The sequence below is a fragment of the Tenrec ecaudatus genome, chromosome 14, assembly GCF_050624435.1.
Source record: "Tenrec ecaudatus isolate mTenEca1 chromosome 14, mTenEca1.hap1, whole genome shotgun sequence".
Classification (NCBI taxonomy): domain Eukaryota; kingdom Metazoa; phylum Chordata; class Mammalia; order Afrosoricida; family Tenrecidae; genus Tenrec; species Tenrec ecaudatus.
In genome coordinates this window covers 7,849,880-7,869,729 of record NC_134543.1, presented here as the reverse complement: position 1 = coordinate 7,869,729, position 19,850 = coordinate 7,849,880, and the positions used below count along the sequence as shown (strand labels likewise).

General features: G+C 53.0%; 1 protein-coding gene across 7 annotated transcripts in view; it reads right to left on the bottom strand.

Annotated features, from left to right (window-relative positions):
* Positions 1–19,850, bottom strand: part of TRAF3 (TNF receptor associated factor 3) — a 122,944-nt gene that overhangs the window by 24,499 nt on the left and 78,595 nt on the right. For 4 of the 7 annotated variants that reach the window (XM_075531757.1, XM_075531760.1, XM_075531758.1 and 1 more), the window contains 5 exons: positions 13,366–13,486; positions 7,518–7,779; positions 6,239–6,290; positions 3,138–3,242; positions 1,411–1,578 (listed from right to left, as the gene is read on the bottom strand). In XM_075531757.1, the coding sequence (XP_075387872.1) occupies positions 1,411–1,578; positions 3,138–3,242; positions 6,239–6,290; positions 7,518–7,762 (570 nt within the window). In that variant the 5' untranslated portion in view covers positions 7,763–7,779; positions 13,366–13,486. The remainder of the gene's footprint in view (positions 1–1,410; positions 1,579–3,137; positions 3,243–6,238; positions 6,291–7,517; positions 7,780–13,365; positions 13,487–19,850) is intronic. The other 3 variants (XM_075531761.1, XM_075531762.1, XM_075531763.1) reach the window with 1 other exon arrangement.

The following is a 19,850-nucleotide window of genomic DNA, read 5'->3' as shown; positions in this document are numbered from 1 at the left end:
AAAGGCTCATAAGGGTGGGAGGGTGCAGGAGGGAGGGGAAGAAAGAGGAGCTGATAGCAAGGGCTCAAATAGAGTTTTGGATGTACAAATGTGCTTGATATAAATGACGTATGGATTGTTCTGAGAGCTGCAAGAGCCCCCCCGCCCAATAAAATGATTTATAAAAAGAACAATGTTCTCAGGCTCAGAGAGAACAAAGCTTGTGGCCCAAGGTCCATGGGCAGGGTCCCCATGGATGAAGCCTCTGATCCCCTCCAACCTCAGACCCGGGATGTAAATCACCTTCCAGCAGGAAGTGCCCTGGACAGTGGCTTAATGGGGATGTGCAACACTCCAAGAGATGTAGTTCAAATACAACACCTTAGCATTTGCAGTTTTTATTATTTTCTTCTTTCTTTTCTACTGAGTTTTTTCTGTTATTGTTGGTTTCTGTAAGTTTATTGTTTATTTTGGGGAGGGGGGTGCGTCTTTCTCTATATGAAATCCAGGATAGATAAATGTATGGAGACAGTAACTGGATTAATCATTTCTTAGTGTTGTGGCAGGAAAAGTCAGGGGGAAACAATGGGAAGTATAATGAGGACAAGAATAAAGAACATGTTCTCACATCACTTTAACACGTCTAAACTGTGAAGCTATATGATGCGTGATGGATATGCCCATTAAACTGTTAAATGTACAAAGCCTGCTGGTGAGGATGGCGCAGGAAGGGGTGGGGCTGCATGCTGCTGGAGGCTGTGAGTGCAGCTGCCGTGACTGCACCTCCAGCAACGCAGATGCTAATGGGCTCTCCCCACTGGCAGCTGAAGCCCAGGTCCTAGAACACAGCCTGCCCCACAGCAGACACTCCAAAGGATCCCACCAAGGAACGGGCCATATGGAGGGCGGCAGTGCCAGGCCAGGGCAGCACCTGGTTGTCAGCGTGGGTCCCTCACGCCCCAACACCGCCTCTCCTGCTTTTCTCTGTTTGCATGGGAGTGACCTGATGCTCACGTGGGCGTGTGGCACAGAATCACCAGGCTTTGGAAAATGCTTCACATTCTCCCCTCTGCCCTTCACGCGGGCAGGCTGCCCATCCCGGGGGAGCCGAGGCTGCTTGAGGAGCTGTTGGGTGCAGCCAGCAAGCCAATATCTGAGGCTGTTCCCCAGGACGAGGGGAGACGCCACGCCTTTCCAGTAAACAGTCTTTGCTGCTCTGACAGCCTCACAGGACTGAGGCACCGGAAACGTTAACACCATCTACCAGAGGAGACCAGACATATCGTGCTCAACTGGGAAATGAAGTCTGGGCCAAATTGCTTGGACTCCCATCCTGTGCCTTTGTTTCGGTGAGCAGTCGCGCAGGGAGCCATCCTGTGGAGAAAGTGCAGCTGAGCGGGGCGGGGAGCGGGGCAGTGGTAAACAGCGCACCTGCAAGGTGATCATGGGAACCAGGCTCTTGCAGTGGCTGCACGTGGCCTCTCGGTATTTGCAGGCCTTCTCCACGTGGTCACGGAGGTCTCTCCTCAGTACCTTCTCTTTGCAGTCAGCCCGGATACACGGGAGTTCTTCAAACTGGCAATCGTTTTTCAAGTGCGCCTGTAAGACAGACGATGCCAACTCCTGACATACCACGTCCCAACCACGGGGCAATGAAGTCTGACGGCAGCACTTCTAATCGGCCACTGTACCTGCATTGTTTTCCCACAGCAGAGGACAAATGTATCAAGAGACAGTCTCATATTCTATTCAGTGAATTAGGAGTTTTGTTCAAATTCTCTTGCTTTCGAAGCAGCCTGTCAACTATTCTTCCTGGGCTGGAAGGTAGATAGCTATCTGCTATGGGCCTATTGATATTCCAACTCAAACAGCAGTCCCGGATAAACTATGGTATTGATAAAAACCAGATGTCTTCCTCTTCCCAACAGGATGGGCATTTCAAACCTGGTGGCAGGTCAGTCAATGCTGTCTGTGGGCGAGGAGTCCCTTCATGAGGTAGTTTGCCTCCATTCTTTGGAAAAACAGTTGGGGAGAGGTTCTTCTCTATGCCCTGAGGAGTCAGCTCTGCCCTATTCTTTGAAGAAGCTACTTGGGGAGGGGGGACCCCAAGGCAGGTTCTCCCTCAGAATTTGTCACAGGGAATTTCCCAGGTGGTGTGACCTTTCCTGGGGAAGCTGTAAACAATTGGCAGTCTGCTTTTTGTTTGGCCCGTAGCTGCCCTGTGATTGATCTCTTTTTGTGTACCTTGCAGGGATGGGTCAATTTGTTTAGCAAATAGTGCCTTCAAAATTCCAATTGGATTGACAGGATTGCAGTCCATTGAGGGAACTGATGGTTTGTGGTCTCGGTAAGAGGGCCATACCTAGCAATGGAAGGGAGTTTCCTTATACAAGTGACCAGCCCCACGGTTTGAGGGGACAGAGAAGCAGCAGAGAGAAAGACCTTGAGGAAGCTCCAGAGCAGCTCTGGTGTGGATTTTGGGCTGCGACACTGAGAGGGGGAGAGGGCCAGCAGGGGCCCTGAACAGGGCCCTGAATAGGACAGCATGGAGGCGTGTACAGCCGAGAGGGAGGCTGCCCTGACCAAAGCTCTCCTGCACTCCAGGATGGAGGGATATGTGCTCACCTGGGGATAGGTGAGCAACCTCACCTGCCTGACTGTTGACCCTGATCTCGAGTTGTAGCCTTTTCCTTCCTTAACAAATCCCTTACCTGTTAAGTACCACCTGTGAGCGCTGTGTGGCCACTGCAATGAATTCTCAAACCCAGCCAAGAAACAGAGAGAGAGAGAGAGAGAGAGAGAGAGAGAGAGAGAGAGAGAGAGAGAGAGAGAGAGAGAGAGAGAGAGAGAGAGAGAGAGAGAGCGCTGTGGGGCAAATGACTGGATAGACGTGGTGACGGGGTTGGAGAGGGAGTGTGACTGACCTCCACCTTCAAAGGGGCCTGCTCACCCTCAGGGACGGGGGAAGTTCTTTGGGGTGCTGGATTACAAGGCCATGCAAGTAACATTCTATACCCATGTGACTCTGACTGGTTTTGCATGTGGTGGTGCTTGGAGAGCTCACTGGCCACGGGCCTTACAGGCCCCATTCCGCAGGCCTGGCTGTGGCTGATGGAGGCCGGCCCGTGTTTCTCAGCATGTGTCCGCGGCCCACCTACCAGCAACTGGCCCAGGGTGAGCTGCTCCGTGCAGCCCCGGCTCTCATTCCGACAGTGGGTCTGCAGGGCCAGGATCTCTCTCTTGCAGCAGTTATCCTTAAACACCTGCAAGGGGAAAAGTGTTTTTAAGAGGATAAGCAGTTCTTCAGCTCCTACACGGTAATACCTCTTTAAGAAATTCAGGAGAGCAGCTCTTAAAGTGGACCAGGGACACACTGAGGACCGGGGTCACACTGGGGACCACCAGGAGGATGGCGGCGTGGCCTCACTAAGGTGCCATTTTAGCAATATAAACCGTAATTACTGCCTCTCTTAGCCGAGCCCAGAGAAATGAGCTCTGTCAAATACTGAAGACCATTTTGGGGGAGCCAGGCAATTTAGATGAATTTAGGTGCAATCTCAAGACAGGGTAGGGCGGGGCTGAGTTCAGAGGGCGGGGTCCACAGGCTCCCCAGTGCCTAAAGAGAGGCGGGTGGGTGGGTAAGGCTCCTCCCCAAAGCTGGCAGAGAGCCTGCTGTCACCCGTGCTTCTCGAGGGCTTGCCAGCCAGACCCTGGAGCGACCGGACAGGGCTCTGCTGTATGAGTGGTTTACAAAACACTTCTGCTCAACTGATGTGGCCTATTTGTGTGCTTGTGCACTCGCCCCTCTCTGCCCCTTCAGAAAGGGCGGCAGAAGCCCTGGAGGGGGCCACCTTGGGTTAATCTGACGATAAAGAATGCTCCTAGTCAAAAAGGATGTCGTGCTGCCGTTCTATGCGCCTAAGAGAATGCACTCGTGGCTGTGTTCGAAGCACTCAGTCTACCAGCCCCGACCCTGGGTTAAGTCCCAAGACACTCCGACCTGTGCGGGCTGTGTGTCCAGGTGGAAACCTGGACAGGGACCCTAACAGGCCTTTCTCAACCACCACAGCAGTCTCTGCATCGGCCACTGCGAGGAGTCAAGAAGCAAGTCATTTCGGAGCTGAATCTAATCCTTCATAAACACAGGTTATTTTTTTCCTTTTTAAGGCCATTATTTCAGGAACCATAGCCAACAAAGATCTTCTTAACCAGTCAGAAATATGCTTCCCCTTCATGCTGTCTGCCGAGTTATTTGAGCCTAACCTCATGGATAAAGACCACGAAGTAAGCACAGCAGGGTAACAAACGCAGGATTTCAGAGCTAGAAGAGAGATGGGAGTATCGGCTGTCTGTGCGGGAGGAGCCGGCTCCCGTCGTTCTCTCCCACGAGGGTCTGAGCTCCTGTCACGCTCCTTCTGCACTTTCTCAACAGATCAGAGCCCCTCAGCTGTCAGCTCTGCCCTTGGAGCAGAGGGGGGATGCTTCTGAGGCTCGATCCAGGGATGCCACAGCGTGCCAACCTGGGCTCACCCACACTCTGCAGGGACTGGGAAGTCGAGCTGGGGAGCTTGTTCTTCCCAGCCAGCCCTCTCTGCCAGGAATAGAAATCCTTACTGGTAACACCACAGAAGATGCCGCCCAGGAGGGCTGAGGGATCAGAGCTAAGCCTCTGGACCAGACACCCTGGCCCCACCGCACTCCCTGGTCCCTCCTGATGGGGGCGACAAACCCCGCCTGGGGAGTGCTCGGTCAGGAGAGGGCCCTGAGCAAGAATGACGCCAGGATATGGAAGGACCTGCCTGCATTTATAGAGCAGGGAGGCCCATTAATCAAACTACCAGGAGCACCATTTGTATTGATAATGTTAAGTACTTTCATAATGAGTTGCGTGGCAGGAGTCAGCAGCACCTGATGGCATTAGGGCCCCAGGTGGGAAGCTGGGCAGGCAGGCAGGCAGGCAGGCTGGAAGCGTCCTTGCCAATACCATTCTGCAGCTTGAGCACGCTCGCACGTGTGTGCCTGTGTAATTGAGGGTCAGAGAGCACTGCTGCCAGGAGTCCAGCTGACACAGGCACAGGTTTATTCACAGAAAACACATGCCTTGGAACAGTAGGCGGCCGCAGAGGCCCTCTCAGGAATTCACTTAGTCTCCTTGGGGCGCCTCCAAGAAAGGATTAATGGGACCAGTGGCTTCTGGGCTGGTTTAATTCAAGGCAGAGGGGTCAGCTCTGAACCCCAAAGGGGCCATACCTTGGTAGAGTTTCTTGCTGGAAGCAGGACAATCGCGGGGGGCTTGTAGGGAAAGTGCTAAGCCACTGCCACCCTGCAATGCTGAGGCACAGGCTGGGCATTTGTCCTCTGTCACAACAGCAAGGGGTGTCCCTGGAGCAGCTCATGGGGAACCTCCCTGGTATCCCCCACTCCGCATCAGACGCCTTCAAGCTCTTGTTCCCCAAACTAAAGGAAACTAGCAGTTTCGAAGGTACAGTCTGAGGCCCTCCATGATGGGTAGAGATGGACATGCCGCCTTCAGAAGCGGCTCAGATGCCATCAAAGAACAGCTTCCTGCTTTGACATTCTTGTTTAATAACAGTGTCTATGACTTTGTAGCAGTGATTTTGGCTTGCCTTTGTACACACATGTGGCTCTGTGGGGGTGGGTGTGTGTGTAAAGGAGCCCTGGAGGCGTCGGGTGATGCAGTCAGGGCTTCCTCTTCCTGCACAGCACTGCAGTCTCAGGAACCACAGGGCACTTGGACCCTCTCCTGGAAGGGTCACTATGAATTGCCATCGACTCGGCAGTGAGTTAGTTTCCTTGAGTGCATATACATGTATGTGTGCCTCCACGTGTGTGCGCCGGTGTGTATGTGAGCCCGCACACCAAGAGATGAAATGTCATGTGTCTAAGGATTCTGAGAGATAGCCTTTCTCTAAAGGGCAAACTCAGATAAATACCTCAGAGTAGCACAGGTCTGACAAGGTAACTCAGTACTGGGTTCAACACAAGCTATCTGGGACCAAGACCCACGTCAAGGCAGTAGCTGAGCCCCAGCTGGGGTAACTGCAGGTCTGTAAGCTGGTGGACTCTCATACAAGGGAACTCGGGCTCAGAACTGTCAGTGGCCTGGCCCACGGTGGACATGAGCCCCGAGCCTTCAGGTCTCTTGCTGCGTGAGGTTAGGGGGCCCCAAAGGCAGCCTGTTGCGAATGACACCCAGCTCCACACACCCAACAACACCCCTTCTCAAAACTAGGAGTACCTTATCTTTAATGATGCCCTCTTGACAGGCGGTACACTTGGGACTGGCAGAGCTGAGGGAGAAACACAAGAGACAGGTTAGAGCAGGAAGCTGTGTCTCCTCGCACCTCCCCAGCGCGGTCCGTCCCAGGGCTCAGGCGCGGCTCACTGCATGGAGCGGTGGCAGCAGTGGCTGGGGTGTGGCTGGCTGGACAACCACCAATGTAACTCTGCTCTCAAAGGAAGTCTGCAGACAAAGCGGTTCAGTTCAGTGCTGCTTGGAAAGCCCCTTTCACAGAAAAGAAAAGTGAACATTTCTTGCAGAAACTAAAACGAGTTCTCTGGAGTGTCTGGAGGGTCCCTGGAGACCCTGCTTTTTCCTGTCGGCCAGTACTGGTGTCTTCACTCAGAGACCCACAGAAGGCGCACAACTCGGGGATTTTAATGGGTGGTTAAAAAATCCACTGGCCTCCCTGTCCCCAAACTCCAGGCATAACCTGCTGCTCCCCCCACCCCGCTGCCCTTACCCAGACCTGGCCCACTACAACCCACCCTGTACCTAGAAACCACACTGACACCCCAGGGGAACCTCAGGGCCTCCCTGGCACCCCCTGGCCCAGCCAAAAAGCTCTAGTAGGCCATGCAGGGCAGGGGCTGTGAGACCCTAAGCCAGTGAGAGAGGGTGTGTTTAGAGGGGGGCGGGCAGAGTGGGACTTAGTGGGACCCACAAGGTCTGGGAAGCCGGACAGAGTGGGTGAGAACTGTCGGGGTGATAAATGAACTTCTTAAAAAGAAGAGCTTTCTACTAGCAGAGTCCCTGGGGCATATGTGGCTGGCTCACTCAGCTGCTAACCAGAGTTGGGGGTTTGCCTCTACCTCCAGGTGCTTGGAAGGAAGGCCTGACCAACTGCCTCTGAACAACGCTGGGAGGTGCACTTCTACGTGGATGTCACGTGCCCGAGCGATGGCTGGGCAGCCAGCTGGTTAGTGCATGGAACTGTGTTCACGGAAAACCTATCACATCAACCTTACATCTGGTGACAGGAGCTGAGCGCCCCCCGGGGGTACCTGACACCTGCAAGATGGAGGGGGGTGAGCTGGGAGCAGATATCTGGGAGGGGTTGCTGCACAGGCCTCATAGGCCTCTTCCCCTGGCTTAGACTCACCTTGGGTGTCCTACCAAGTTCTTAGCAGCTCAGGAGCTAGCTCTGAGCATTTCTTCCCTGCCCCTCCAGAGCTCTCCACCTTGAGCAGAAGGGTGTATGTGTGGGGGTGGGGGTGGGGGTGGGGTAGACGCCCACCTCAGCAGGGCGGCCATGCAGGTCTCGCAGAAGCGGTGGCCACACTCCGTCTGCCTCGGGTTGCACAAGACCAGGCGGCACTTCTCACACTTGTACTTGTCCTCTACGGGCCTCACAAACTTCTCCTTGTAGCCCCCCTGCTCGGGGAGAAACACGGCTGCCCCCACACTGCGGTCAGAGGTCAGCTTCAGCAGGGGGTTGGTCTGCAGGGGGCCAGCGGAGTCCATCTTCTTACTGGACTCCATGTCGGGGGCAGGGCCTTCTGCGGGAAGAAACCAACAGGTGATGCCAGCGCATGGGCTCTCATTCACTGACCTGGTACACACGGGATACCACCCCCCCCACAGCACCCCATTCAGCAGGAGCAGGACAGGCTCGGGTATGTTGCACTCCCTTCTCAGGACCCAAACACTACCGGTGACCTCTCCTCGTGTGTGTGTGTGTGTGTCCCAGCTGCAGGACTACTCTGCTGTGGTCACATCAAGGTCTGGTCATGGGTCCTCCTCAGCCCACCCCCCTCTACTGATTGGCCTGCCCTGAGCAGCTGTACCTCGGCACTGATGGCCTGTGGGTCCCCATAGTCCCTCACACAGGTGTGCTCGGATTCATCACCCTCATGTCAATGACCTCCACACAGGACTCGAGGGAAGACCCCCACGGACTTCGCTGCGTGGAGTTCAAGGCACAGAGGGCTGGCAGGGCAGAGTGGAGCAGGTGGGCTCCCGCTCCTCAGGTGGCTGGGCAGAGGCTCCAGAGCAGTGGTCCAGCCCTAAGGATTCCAGACTGAGCCACCAGCGGGACTGGAGACTCCACAGGAGGAAACCGCAGAGACACAGATGGAATCAAGTTCATGAGGAGCATGTGCGTGAACGCAAAGCCCAGGATGCGTGATACATATGCATCAGTGAGCTGATTAATGATCCCAAATATTTATTAACATTTATCTGCAGCACAAATTAAACATCTTCAGGCAGGGGCACGTAGGGTGGTGTCCCTCTTTCTCATGTGCGTTTGTGACGGCACGTTGTTCACGCAGGACACTGCCAGGCTCCCTGGGGGCACTGGGCACTGTTCTGCCTAGTCCTTGGTCCCTTGTCAAGTCCTCTGCCTAGTGGCCCCAGTGCTGTCTCCGGGCACAGCTTGCACCCCGGCGGTCACCAGCCTGAACCATCCCTGTTACCCTGCTCAACTCAGAGAGCCGCTGTCCAGGTGCTGGGCACCCCTCTTCCGAGGCTGTGCCTGAGGCTTCCCCAGGTGGGGTTGGATGCCCGCTGTCTTCCCTCTCTCACACCAACTGCCCAGGGAGGTGAGAAGTGGCGTGTCTGTACCCCATGCAGCCACTGCTGCTACTTAGAAATTTCCAGGGCTCAGTTTTCTCTGCTCACATGTCCTGCGTGTCTTCCTAACTCCTCAGTGCAGCTGAACAGAGCCTGCCAGGCCTGTTCCCACAATGCCTTGGCCTGCTTTGCTCTGCAGGGGGACGGACACTGCCGTGGCAGCAGCCCCCGACAGACTAGTGAGCCAGTGTGCCATGGCTTGTGATGAGCTTTTCATAAAACACCCCGGGGCTGGGGCCAAGTGGGGAGCCTGCTCCTGACTCTCCAGGCCTGCAGACTTGTGCTTCGGAACCGCATCATGAAGGAGGAGAGGCACCAGGCGCTGGTCTCCTGCCAGAGAAAGGGGCCTTAAGGGCTTGTCCAGGAGTGTCCTCTGAATGGCCACTCCCCTCCTGGAAGGTGCCCAGCAGGTCCCCAGGTCAGACTCTTCACCAAGTCAAGGAGGCTCCTCTGGCCAGCACGGGTTTCCCCAGAGCCCCCCATGCTGCCTGCACATGGAGGCTCCCCCGCACCCTCGCAGCAGGCACTGGGCAGCTCCCGAGGTACAGGTTCCTATCCACTAGGTGACTGGCTGGCCGACTGGCCCCCGGACCCTGGAACTGGGCCTGATGATGGGAAGTGCTCAACCAGCATGTGACAGACAGGTGCGGACGGGTGTTTCTGGGACCAGGCGAGGCCAGGAGCAGAGAATATAGCCCCTCAGACCTCACCTGGCAGTCCCCCACCCTGGAGCACCCTGCTTGATTGGGCACTCCTTACCAGGTCTCCCGGGGGGCCTGGGAAGCCGTGGTGCATGGGAGTGGAGTCCTTTGACGAGAAATGCTTGTGCGTGGGAGGTGAGCTCTGATTTCAAATGCGAGCAAGAAGTGCACACAGGCCCAGCTCACATGTGGACGAAGCGGTCACAAGTCGAGGCTGAACAAGCAGCCGAGAGTCATTGTGGAGCTCTAGTTTTTACAGAAAGCAGAAGAGACACAGGCACGAGGTGACGGATGCCACGGAGAGGTGCCCTGTCCCGTTGGTGCTGACCCTGCAGGGCTGGACGCTGACGCGGCATCCATCCCTGTGAACGGGCCACCGGGGCTCCCGGCCCCCGCACGTCGGTCCTGAGCTGAGCTCGGCAATGGGGCCCTGTGGTGCTGAGGTAGCAGGCGAGAATGCCATACCATCACAGCCTAAAACGCGCATGTGTGTGTGTGTGTGTGTGTGTGAGGCAGTGAGGACTTGATTCAAATGCCAACTGCTCGGAGGCAGTCAGCCCCTGGTCGCTGCTGGAGTGTGGGGGTGTGCGTGGGCTCGTGGGGGAGAGCCAGGTTTGCCCTTGGCATAGGGGGGGCGTGACGTGGAATGTCCTAGAATTAGACAGATGGCAGTGAGGATGGCTGCACAGCTTTGTGAGTGGACTGGATAGATGCTTTGGAAGGGTGGAGAGAGAGGTGACGCAGAAAGGCCGGGAGGTGCCACATGCAGGGGGGTGGGGAGTCTCCTCCTGCTGCTCAGTGGCAGGAAGTGATCTGAGGAGGGAGGGCAGCCCCTTCTTGGCAATTAGGCAAGAAGAGGCGTCCAGACTGGAGGGGAAGAAGCGAGACTCAATTCCAGATCCTAACAAGCATGCTCCATAGGGCTGCTGGATATGAGATCAAGAGAGAGGAGTGGAGTGTATCTCTGAACGCCAGCCATGAACCTCCTGGAAGTGACATGAAGAAAACCAGGCCAACACCAGCCAAACAAACGATCCAGGAAGAAGCTGCCGTGAAGAAAGGAAAGATTCGTGTGCTGAAAACCACAAAACAGCTCTGGAAGAAAGGAAAGCTCTCCATCAACAGCCAGGCGTCGCAGGCTCAGAATTCAGAGGGCTTCGCACGGTTGGCTTGGCACACCTCCTCACACTGACTCGTCTACAGATCCAGCGCCTAATCGATGATTAAACCCCAGCTGGTTATGTTGGCTTCTGCATAAATCAATAAGCTATTGCCAAATAGATAGATAATAGATAAAAATAAGCCGATCCTCAAGCTGACAGCAGCAACTAGTAAGCTTAGACAGGACGCTCAGGGCAGTGAGATTATGTTAAGGTTGTTGTTATTCCAGACCCACAGCAACCTCGGGCACAGTGGGATGAAACACTGCCTGGCCCTTCACCATCCTCACAATTGTTCCTGTGCTTTGAGCCCATATGTTAATGGGGGGGGGGCGGATAATTCAGGAAAAAAAACCCAAAACTCACTGCCATCCAGTCAATATTAACTCCTGGCGACCCTATAGGACATGGTAGAACTATCCCTTTGAGTTTCCTTGATGCCTGATAACTGATCCCTTTGGCGCCTTGTGATCGCACAGGCTGGTATGTTTCTTCCATGTGGGCTTTATGGCTTCTGAGCTAGATGACTGCTTGTTCACCTCCAAGCCTTTAAGACCCCAGACGCTATCTCTTTTGATAGCTGGGCACCATCAGCTTTCTTCACCACATTTGCTTATGCACCCGCTTTGTCTTCAGCAGTTGTGTCGGGAAGGTGAGCATCACAGAGTGCCAATTTAATAGCAAAAAGTATTCTTGCATTAGGGAGTACTTGAGTGGAGGCCCAATGTCCTTCTGCTACCTTAATACTAAACCTATAAATATACGCACATAGATCTATTTCCCCACCGAGACTAACTCTTATTAAGAGTAGAAAGCCTGTCTTTCTCCAGAGTTGCTGCTGGTGGTTTTGAACTGTTGACCTTGGGGGTCACAGGTCAACACAGAACCACTCTACCACCAAGATTCCTTTCCCAGTTCAGAAAAGGAGGGTGAAGATGCTGGCTTAAGTCGAAGAATATCATCAGGGTCACTGAACGTGCACTTGGACACTGCTGAACTGAGTATTTATAACTGTTGCACTGGGTTATGCTTTGCTGTGATACACAGTTTCAACAATTACAAGTGAAAAACAAACAAACAAGCAAGCAAAAAAACACTGGTTCCAAAGTTCATATGGAAAAGCAAGGAGCCCAGGAATGACAAGACAGGGTTTATCAAGAACAGAATCGGAGGATTCACACTTGCTGATTTCAAACTTATTGTAAAGGTAAGCCATCAAGGTGGTGGGGCAACTGCTTCTGAAGAGCCACCCTGATGGATGGAGACCAAACAAAGCGCTCCATCCAGTCAGCCCATACCTCTCATGGCAAAGGACTGTGCACTTAGTGAGGGTGGCAGAGATGAGATGGACAGGGGCACTCCCGGGTACTCAACACTACCAAGCTCCTGCCCGCTCCCTCATCCGAGGTGACTACCAAAGCCAAGCTCGGGGACAACTAAGTAGTGCTTCAGGGAAGTCAGGTGTGGGGGCTCCAATGCCTCCCTGGTTGGTATTCTTTCTTGTTTTTTAAAAATGTACTGTGTAATGTGTGAAACATACAGAAGACGATGGGCAATATAAAGCAAGGCATGAAGCACCACCACAGAATGAACCTGGAGCCCAGCCTACATCTACCTGTGTGCTCTTCCCTCCCCACCCTCCTGCCTCGGCCCAGAAGGGACCACCCTCCTCAACTGTGCGCGAGCCCCTTGCTATCAGATTAATGAGGTGGGACGACACAGTGGTTGGGCACAGGAACAATGATGAAGATGAGAAAGGACCAGGTAGTGTTTTGTTCTGTTGTGCCTATAGGACGGAGATGGGTCGGAACCACCTCAATGGCACTTAACACACGGGTTTCTTTGCAAATGACCTTACCACTGAGCATTTTAAGCCTTCGGCCTTGTCTGTCTGTGTGAGATCTGCCACTCAGGCCTTTCCACTGCTGCTGGCCGAGTGCAGGGCTTGTGGGGCCTTGCTAGGAGTGTCTCCAGGGCATGGACCCTAGCTAGCACCAGGGGCGATCACACTGGCTTGGGAGTCCACTCAAGTCAGGGCCTGTTTTTGTGAAGGCCTGTGAGCTTGTGTGCTGGAGGTTAGGTGTTGAGCTACTAGTCAATCAACCCTGGCGGCTCCACAGGCACAGAGGAGGCAGGCTGACCCCCGGGGTGACTGGCGGTCTTGGAATTAACTCCGTGGCAGGAAGTTTGCTTTTTTTTTTTTTAAAATTACATCTGAGGTAAGAATTTTTTTTAGAGGATTGCAAAACAAAAAGAAAAATATTTGGCAGAGATGGTAGGTATGTGGTCAGCAGAGTTTTAAACTATTTCCAATCTTGAACTTTACAGCAAAATTGGCTGGCACCTGCCCCAAACACTACATCAAGGGGAGAGGAAGGGCCGGCGCGTGAGCTGTGTGGATGAACATCCATTTCACCAGCGAGTGTCCAAGCGCGCATCCAAGCCAAGGCAGCAGTACACCCTCCTCCACCACCACCAGCAGGAGCAGCACGCATTTCCCTGAATCCTCATCCTCACCCACACCTGTTGTCCTTCATCCTAAATTTCAGACAACCTAGCAGTTTGCTTTTTAATGGGACCTCATAATTTAAAAACGGAACCTTCTTTCATATATTCATGAGCCTCTTCCTTTTTTAGCTTCTTGACCTACCTGATTGTGTCTTCTTGGTGCACTGAGTGAACTGTCTTTCACCAATGGACTTGGAGGAGTTCTTCAGGTATCCTGATGACTAATCCTTTCATTAGGAGCAATGCAGTGGTGAAGTGCTCGCCTGCAAACCAAAAGGTTGGCAGTTCAAATCCCACCAGCAGTCCCCTGGGAGCAAAACTCCGGCAATCCTATCCCATAAAGACCGCAGCCCAGAGAGCCCAGGGGACAGCCCTCTGGGTCGCATGGGGTTGCTATGAATCAAATTCAGCTCAACAGCCTCTAACCACAAGCCTCTGGTAGTTGTTTAGATGTATTGTGAAAGTCTCTTTATAAATTTGTCGTGGCTTCATTTTGAGGAGAATGGCCTGTTTCAATGGAGTGGTTCATGTTTCGTCATCTTGACCCTGTAAAAAAGTCCAGCTTGGCTTCTGGGTGCTGCTGTTGACAAAGGGCCAGCCCAGTCTCTCTGAACCCCAACCAGAAAGCAGCTCCACAGTGGACCCGCAGTCGAGAAGGAGGATGCTGTGTCCAGTAAGACAGGCAAATGAACCACCAACTAGTTCGAAAGAGCTGACAACCTTGCCCAAGGAAACAGTCCTTTCTAAGCAAAAGCTGCCTCCAGAAATGGTCTGGGCCTGAGTAGAAACCAGAAGGCGGTCCTCCTGTCCCATACCACAAGTGCCTTGTGGTCACGAAGCAGACTCGGCTTCAGTGACGCCGACGACATGGCTGAGGACAGAACCCCAAAGTCCATTCCATGAAAGCGGTCATCAAACGCTGCCAGGAAGGCCTCTTAGGTATGATGGACACTAATCCAAAGCCTGCAGCCACCAGGGGACACTGCCTCGGAAACCCTGGCTGAAGCTCCTAAGACCGGCAGGCTCGCCGAAGGGCTGCCTCACCCTGCCGTTCTGTTGGGCAGGAGCGGAATGAGAAGATGATGAACTTTCCCCCACGGACTTCTTGAAGCCCCTTTATCTATGAAGGTCACTGAGTCAGAAACCAACTTGACAACAGCGAACAAGCTCCCCTTGTCTCATTCCTGCTCCTGAGAGACAAGCCATGCTCTCAGTATAGGCAGGACCGTCCGTTTTCTTTTTTTAATTAATCATTTTGTTGGGGAGCTCTTACAAATCTTCTGACAATCCACCATTTGATTGTATTAAGCACACTTGTACATATGCTGCATCGACATTTCCAAAACATTTTCTACTTCAGCCCTTGGTATCAGCTCTTTTTCCCCTCCTTCTCTCCCTTTTGAGTCCTTGATAAATTATTTATTGTTATTTCATGTCTTACACTGTCCATTGTCTTCCCCTACCCACATTTGTTATTATATATCACATATATCCACGTAACCTTGTGATAGGTTCCCACTTCCTCCTCCCTCCCCACCTCCCTATACTAATGATATTGCTACTCCCACTACTATTCCTGAGAGGTTTATCTGTCCTGAACTCCACGTGTCGAGAGCTCATATCTGTACTAATGTGTGTACTCTGGTCTAGCCGGATTTGTAAAGTAGAACTGGGTCAGGGTGGTGGTGGAGGAGGGAGCACTCAGGAACTAGAGGAATGATGTGTGTTTGTCGGTGCGACACTGCCCCCGGTTGAATTGTCCCTTCCTTGTAACCCTTCTGTGGGGGGATGTTCAATTGTCTACAGATGGCCTCTGGGTCTCTATACCACCCCCCCCTCATTCATATCAATATAATTGTTTTGTATCTTTTTATACGTGATACCTGATCCGGTCGGTGCCTCATGATCACACAGGCTGGTGTGTTTCTTCCATGTGGGGTCTGTTGCTTCCCTGCTAAATGGCTGCTTGTTTGCCTTTAAGATCCCAGATGCTTTATCTTTTGATGGCCAGGGATCATCCATTTTCTTCACCACATTTGCTTACGCACCTATTTTGTCTTCAGTGATTGTGTTGGGAAGGTGAGTATCAAAGAATACCAGATTTTTTGGAACAGTATTCTTGTGCTTAGGGAGGCCTTGAGTAGAGGCCCAAAATCCATCTGCTATCTTAATACTTTAACATATAAATATATGCACATTGACCTCTAGCCCTTTTATTCTAAATTAATATATTTACATGTACACAGGCCTATAGCTATATCTCTATAAATAGCTTTTGCCTCCTACTTCTTTCCTCTATTTCCTTTCACCTTCCCCTGTCCCACTATCATGCTCACCCTCCGCTCACCCTCCACTCGGCTCTCAGTAATTCCTCTTGGATACATTGCGCTCGATCAAACCCCACCAGGCCTCCTTGTCATCATTTTTAGATCTCTTGTTGTTCCCTCATCCCTAAGGTTTTTGGCTCCCAGCTCACGCCCTCCATGGCCCCTTCTCTTCTATGTCCCCCCACCGGGACCACTGGTCCCATTGTTTTCATCTCGGGATTGTTTGTCCTGCCTATCTTATATAGACAGATTCAGGGTGAAAGAAAAACGACACCCCCCCCCCCCTATAGACGGTTCCATGTCTGCCTGCTGACTCTTAGGAGTGTTTTCCAATGGGGTCTGATGAGGTGCCAAGCTCTGTCTCCCGAGTCGGAGGTCTATTTTCAGGATTCCTTATGGACTTGGTTACTTTGCTCCCCTTGCTGAAGGACCTTATTCTTACAGGATGGTGCCTGTCCGTTGTGACAGGTCCACAGTGCCCCAGGAGACAGGCGCAAAGGACTCGCCTTTCTCTCGCCCAGGCAGCTATCACCCCCACCGCAGCACTGCAAACATTTACAGGCAAGTGTCTCAGTCACTGCAGCCTGGGGCCCTGGCTAACAGCTGGGGAAAATAATAGACTAATTAGAAAGGGAAAGGCTGGGAATAAGTGCTCTAGAAAGCTCCAAGTGCTCCAGGAATCTAGAAATCACACACACACACACACAAGCACGCACGCACACACACACACGGCCGGGTAGTTCCTGAGCTCTCTCCTCCTGCTGACCTCCTGCTCTGTGCCAGTAGGAAATGAAGGCTAAGGCTTGGTTAACATTGAAGGCATGACAGCACGCACACAGAGCCCATCAGAAAGCAGAAGCTGGATGAGAGATTTTTTTGGTTCCAGTCATTTAAGGAAATCTGTGTTGAATCACTTGCGGATCACTGAGCTAATGACATAGAGACTCATTGGCCACACACAATGGATAATACAGACTCGACAAGATTTGTTTTATCAAGTCACTGGACAAACCACAGCCACTACAGTCAGAAACAACAAGAAATTCTAGGAGGAAGTAGAATCTGATTTCCAGAATTACCCTATTGCAACACTCAAGGGGCTCATTTTTCAACATGTTGCAAAGCATGAGAACAAATCAAGTATGAAGCATTCTTTGATGGTTACCTCGGAGAGAAGGAGAAGGGGAGGAAGATGAGTGGCTAGTGGACACACAGTGAGCTGGGGGAAAGGAAGGTCAACATACAACAGGAAGGGCAGCACGTCATGAGCAAGGCAAGGGCGGGCACTGCGAGGCACCAGGAGTGGAAGACCACCGTGGCGAATCCCACTGCTCACAGAATTCCTCACCAGCAGTAGTAACAAACAATCCAGGAGTGGGTTCAGAGGCAGAGGTGGAAGGACGGCAGGTGTGGGACAGCATAGGGGGTACCCCCACGAGCACAGGACTTTCTACCGACGTGCTCCTGGGTGCTACAAACGCGTCCAGGCATGCAGGAGAGCACACAGGGGCGGGTGTGCAACTTTTCAGCCAGCACCAAACATCTTGAGGGACTTGGTCACCACACTCGGAACAGCTAAGCCAACTGGCATAAGACAGTGTACAAAAAAACAATGCTCTACAACCTTCTTTGGAGGGTAGGGAGTAGAGCCTTAAAAGCTGGCGAGTGGGTAACTAAGATACCATCTTCCCATCTGGGCCAGGGGCCCCATGGGCTAACGTTATGCACGTGGCCCGCAAGCGGCAAAGAATGAGCAAAACCGCACCTCTGGGGCCCTCCAAACTGGAGAATTGTGAAACCTTTGGCCAGACTTCTTGATGTAAATTTAACTATCTTTATTTTACCCTCTTACATGAGTCTTTTAAAATAACAATTCCTATCTTTAACCTGAAAGTTAGATGTGCTGGTGATAATGAGATGCTCCGACGTTTAGAATCATTATTGTGCCGAGGAAACCGAGGTAAAGCCAGTCGCATGCACGAAAGGGATGCCTGCGGAGGCACATTTGAAGGACTTGGGGACTAACAGTCAACAGCCTGGCCTGGGACGCCCGCTCAGAGGACACAGGGCGCAGAAGCGGAGCATGCTCCCTCGGTTAGCATGCGCGTTGGGGGCCAATGTCATCAGCTTACTCAGCATCCGGTGTGCGGAGCAGACGGATGCTGCCACACATCATCCAAATACTACTGACTTGGCACGCTAGGTAACCTGCGCCACGGCTTACAGGAAATGACAACAGAGGGAAAGGCCGATCCCCGAGGTTCTCACTGGCCAATTACTTTTCAGCAGTACTTTCTTCCACATTCTTTCTTCCTAGTCTGCCGGAGGCGGGAAGCGCTGCTGAAACCTGTCCACTGCAGGTGACCCTGCTGAGGTTTGGAATAGAGGCGTCGCTTCTGGCATTGGAGCCACACACGCAAGCACCCAGTGCAGCACACCGGCAGACAAGTGGTGTTTCAAGCCATGTCCGGCACTGGGCAAACCTGCTGTAAGAGACCTCTTTGAAGCGCTAACAAGTAAAGATGTCACGTTGAAGCTCAGGTGCACCTGACCCAAGCCATGCTCCGTCCAGTCGCCTCGGATGAATGTGGAAGCCAGAAAGCGGCTGCAAAGACCTAGCCAGGGTCCCTGCCTGTGAGTTAGGGTGCTGGGGAAGAATGCGGCCTGTAGCCCAGGGGCTGCCAACAGAACCCACAGATCTGTCTTGGAAGAAGGATGTTCCTTAGAAGGAGGACGGCGAGACTTCCTTTCACACGCGCTGGGCGTGTTCATCAGGAGGGACCTGGAGGAGGACGTGACGCTTGGCAGAGTGGCAGATGTGGTCCGGCGCCATTGGATTGGTCTTTCCCGTGTTTGCTTTCCTCGGCATGGGTGCTTGGAGGGTCAGCAACAAAGGGAAGGACCCTCACCCAGGTGAGCGACGTCGGCCGCACAGTGGGTTGAAACGAGGCAAGCACCGAGGCCGGCAGAGGGCCAGGCAGCATCTCACTCTGTTGTGCGTGGTCACTCCGAGTGGGAACCGAGTCCGCGACAGCTGACAGGATCGGCCACATAGGTTGGGCTAGCGCCGCACGGCTCTGCTCACTCACAATTCCCTAACAACGTGTGATGCTGGCATCTATTTACATCAGCGGGTCTCAACCCCTCTGGGGATCGAAGGACCCTCTCACAGGGGTCACCTAAGACCATGGGAAAACACACATTTCCGATGCTCTTAGGAACCAAGACACGGCTCCTCTAGCTGTCTCCAGGCGGGTCCGTCCACATACAGATATGCCCACATACGGGGTCACCACTGTATTAAAGGGCCGCAGCTTTAGGAAGGTTGAGAACCACTGTTTTAGATGCTTATTGGAGGTGAGTTTATTGTACTTTGAGGCCCTATTTTCACTCAAAAGAAAAAGAAAAGGGGAACTGTGGTTTAATTATTTGAGGAAATCACCGGAGCCTTCCCCGGGCAGCAGAGATGGACATGTTTTTAGAACCGGGTGAGGAGGTGACTGGAACCCCTGCACGCTCTTCAGGGCCTCCAGGGCTCCCATGATGTCACTTAAGGCCCTTCCTGCTGGGAGTAGAATTGAGCTACATTTGAATTGGAGATTAGGAACTGGAAACAAAATGACAACTGCTGACCAACGAGTGTTCCCGGAACCAGCAAGTCCCGGGAAAACCCAAAGAGAAGCAGCAGACGAACAGAGACAATGGCTGCCGCCAGGGAGGAGGATCCTGGCAGCACCACACAGAGGGGGAGAGCCATCCAGCCCAGCAGGACAACGCCCAGTGTCAAGGACGTTGTGCCAGTCACAGGGGAAGGGGGCCATAGGCAGGCAGGTGGCTGTTTATGAAAACATTCTGGGAAAATCTCAATGTACACACACAATTCAGCACACTGTCTTCTTCATGAGACCTGATGGTGCCCCATGCCTGGCCATGGGAGGGGGCCCAGGGCTAGCACTCAGGGAGACTAGATCCTGACCCAGGCAAATGAGCCACGGAAGGGGTTGAGACAGACAGACAACTAGAAAGAACCAGATTGAGCCATGTGGAGATCATGGTCAAACCTAGAAAACAACATCAAGTTGAAGTCCAGCATGGTCCACGCCCCTGGGTTGGTCTGACTCGGGACTTAGTGCTCATTCCACCCTACCATGTACCAGGATGCTGTGTCCCTCCTGACCCAGGCCAGGGTCCGGCCACCACACAGGCCATCGTGTGCACACACCATGTTGTGCTAGCCACTCAACGGTTGAAGGGCCTTGACCTTTCCCATTTCTTGTTTCTACCTTTCGGCTACTGTGAA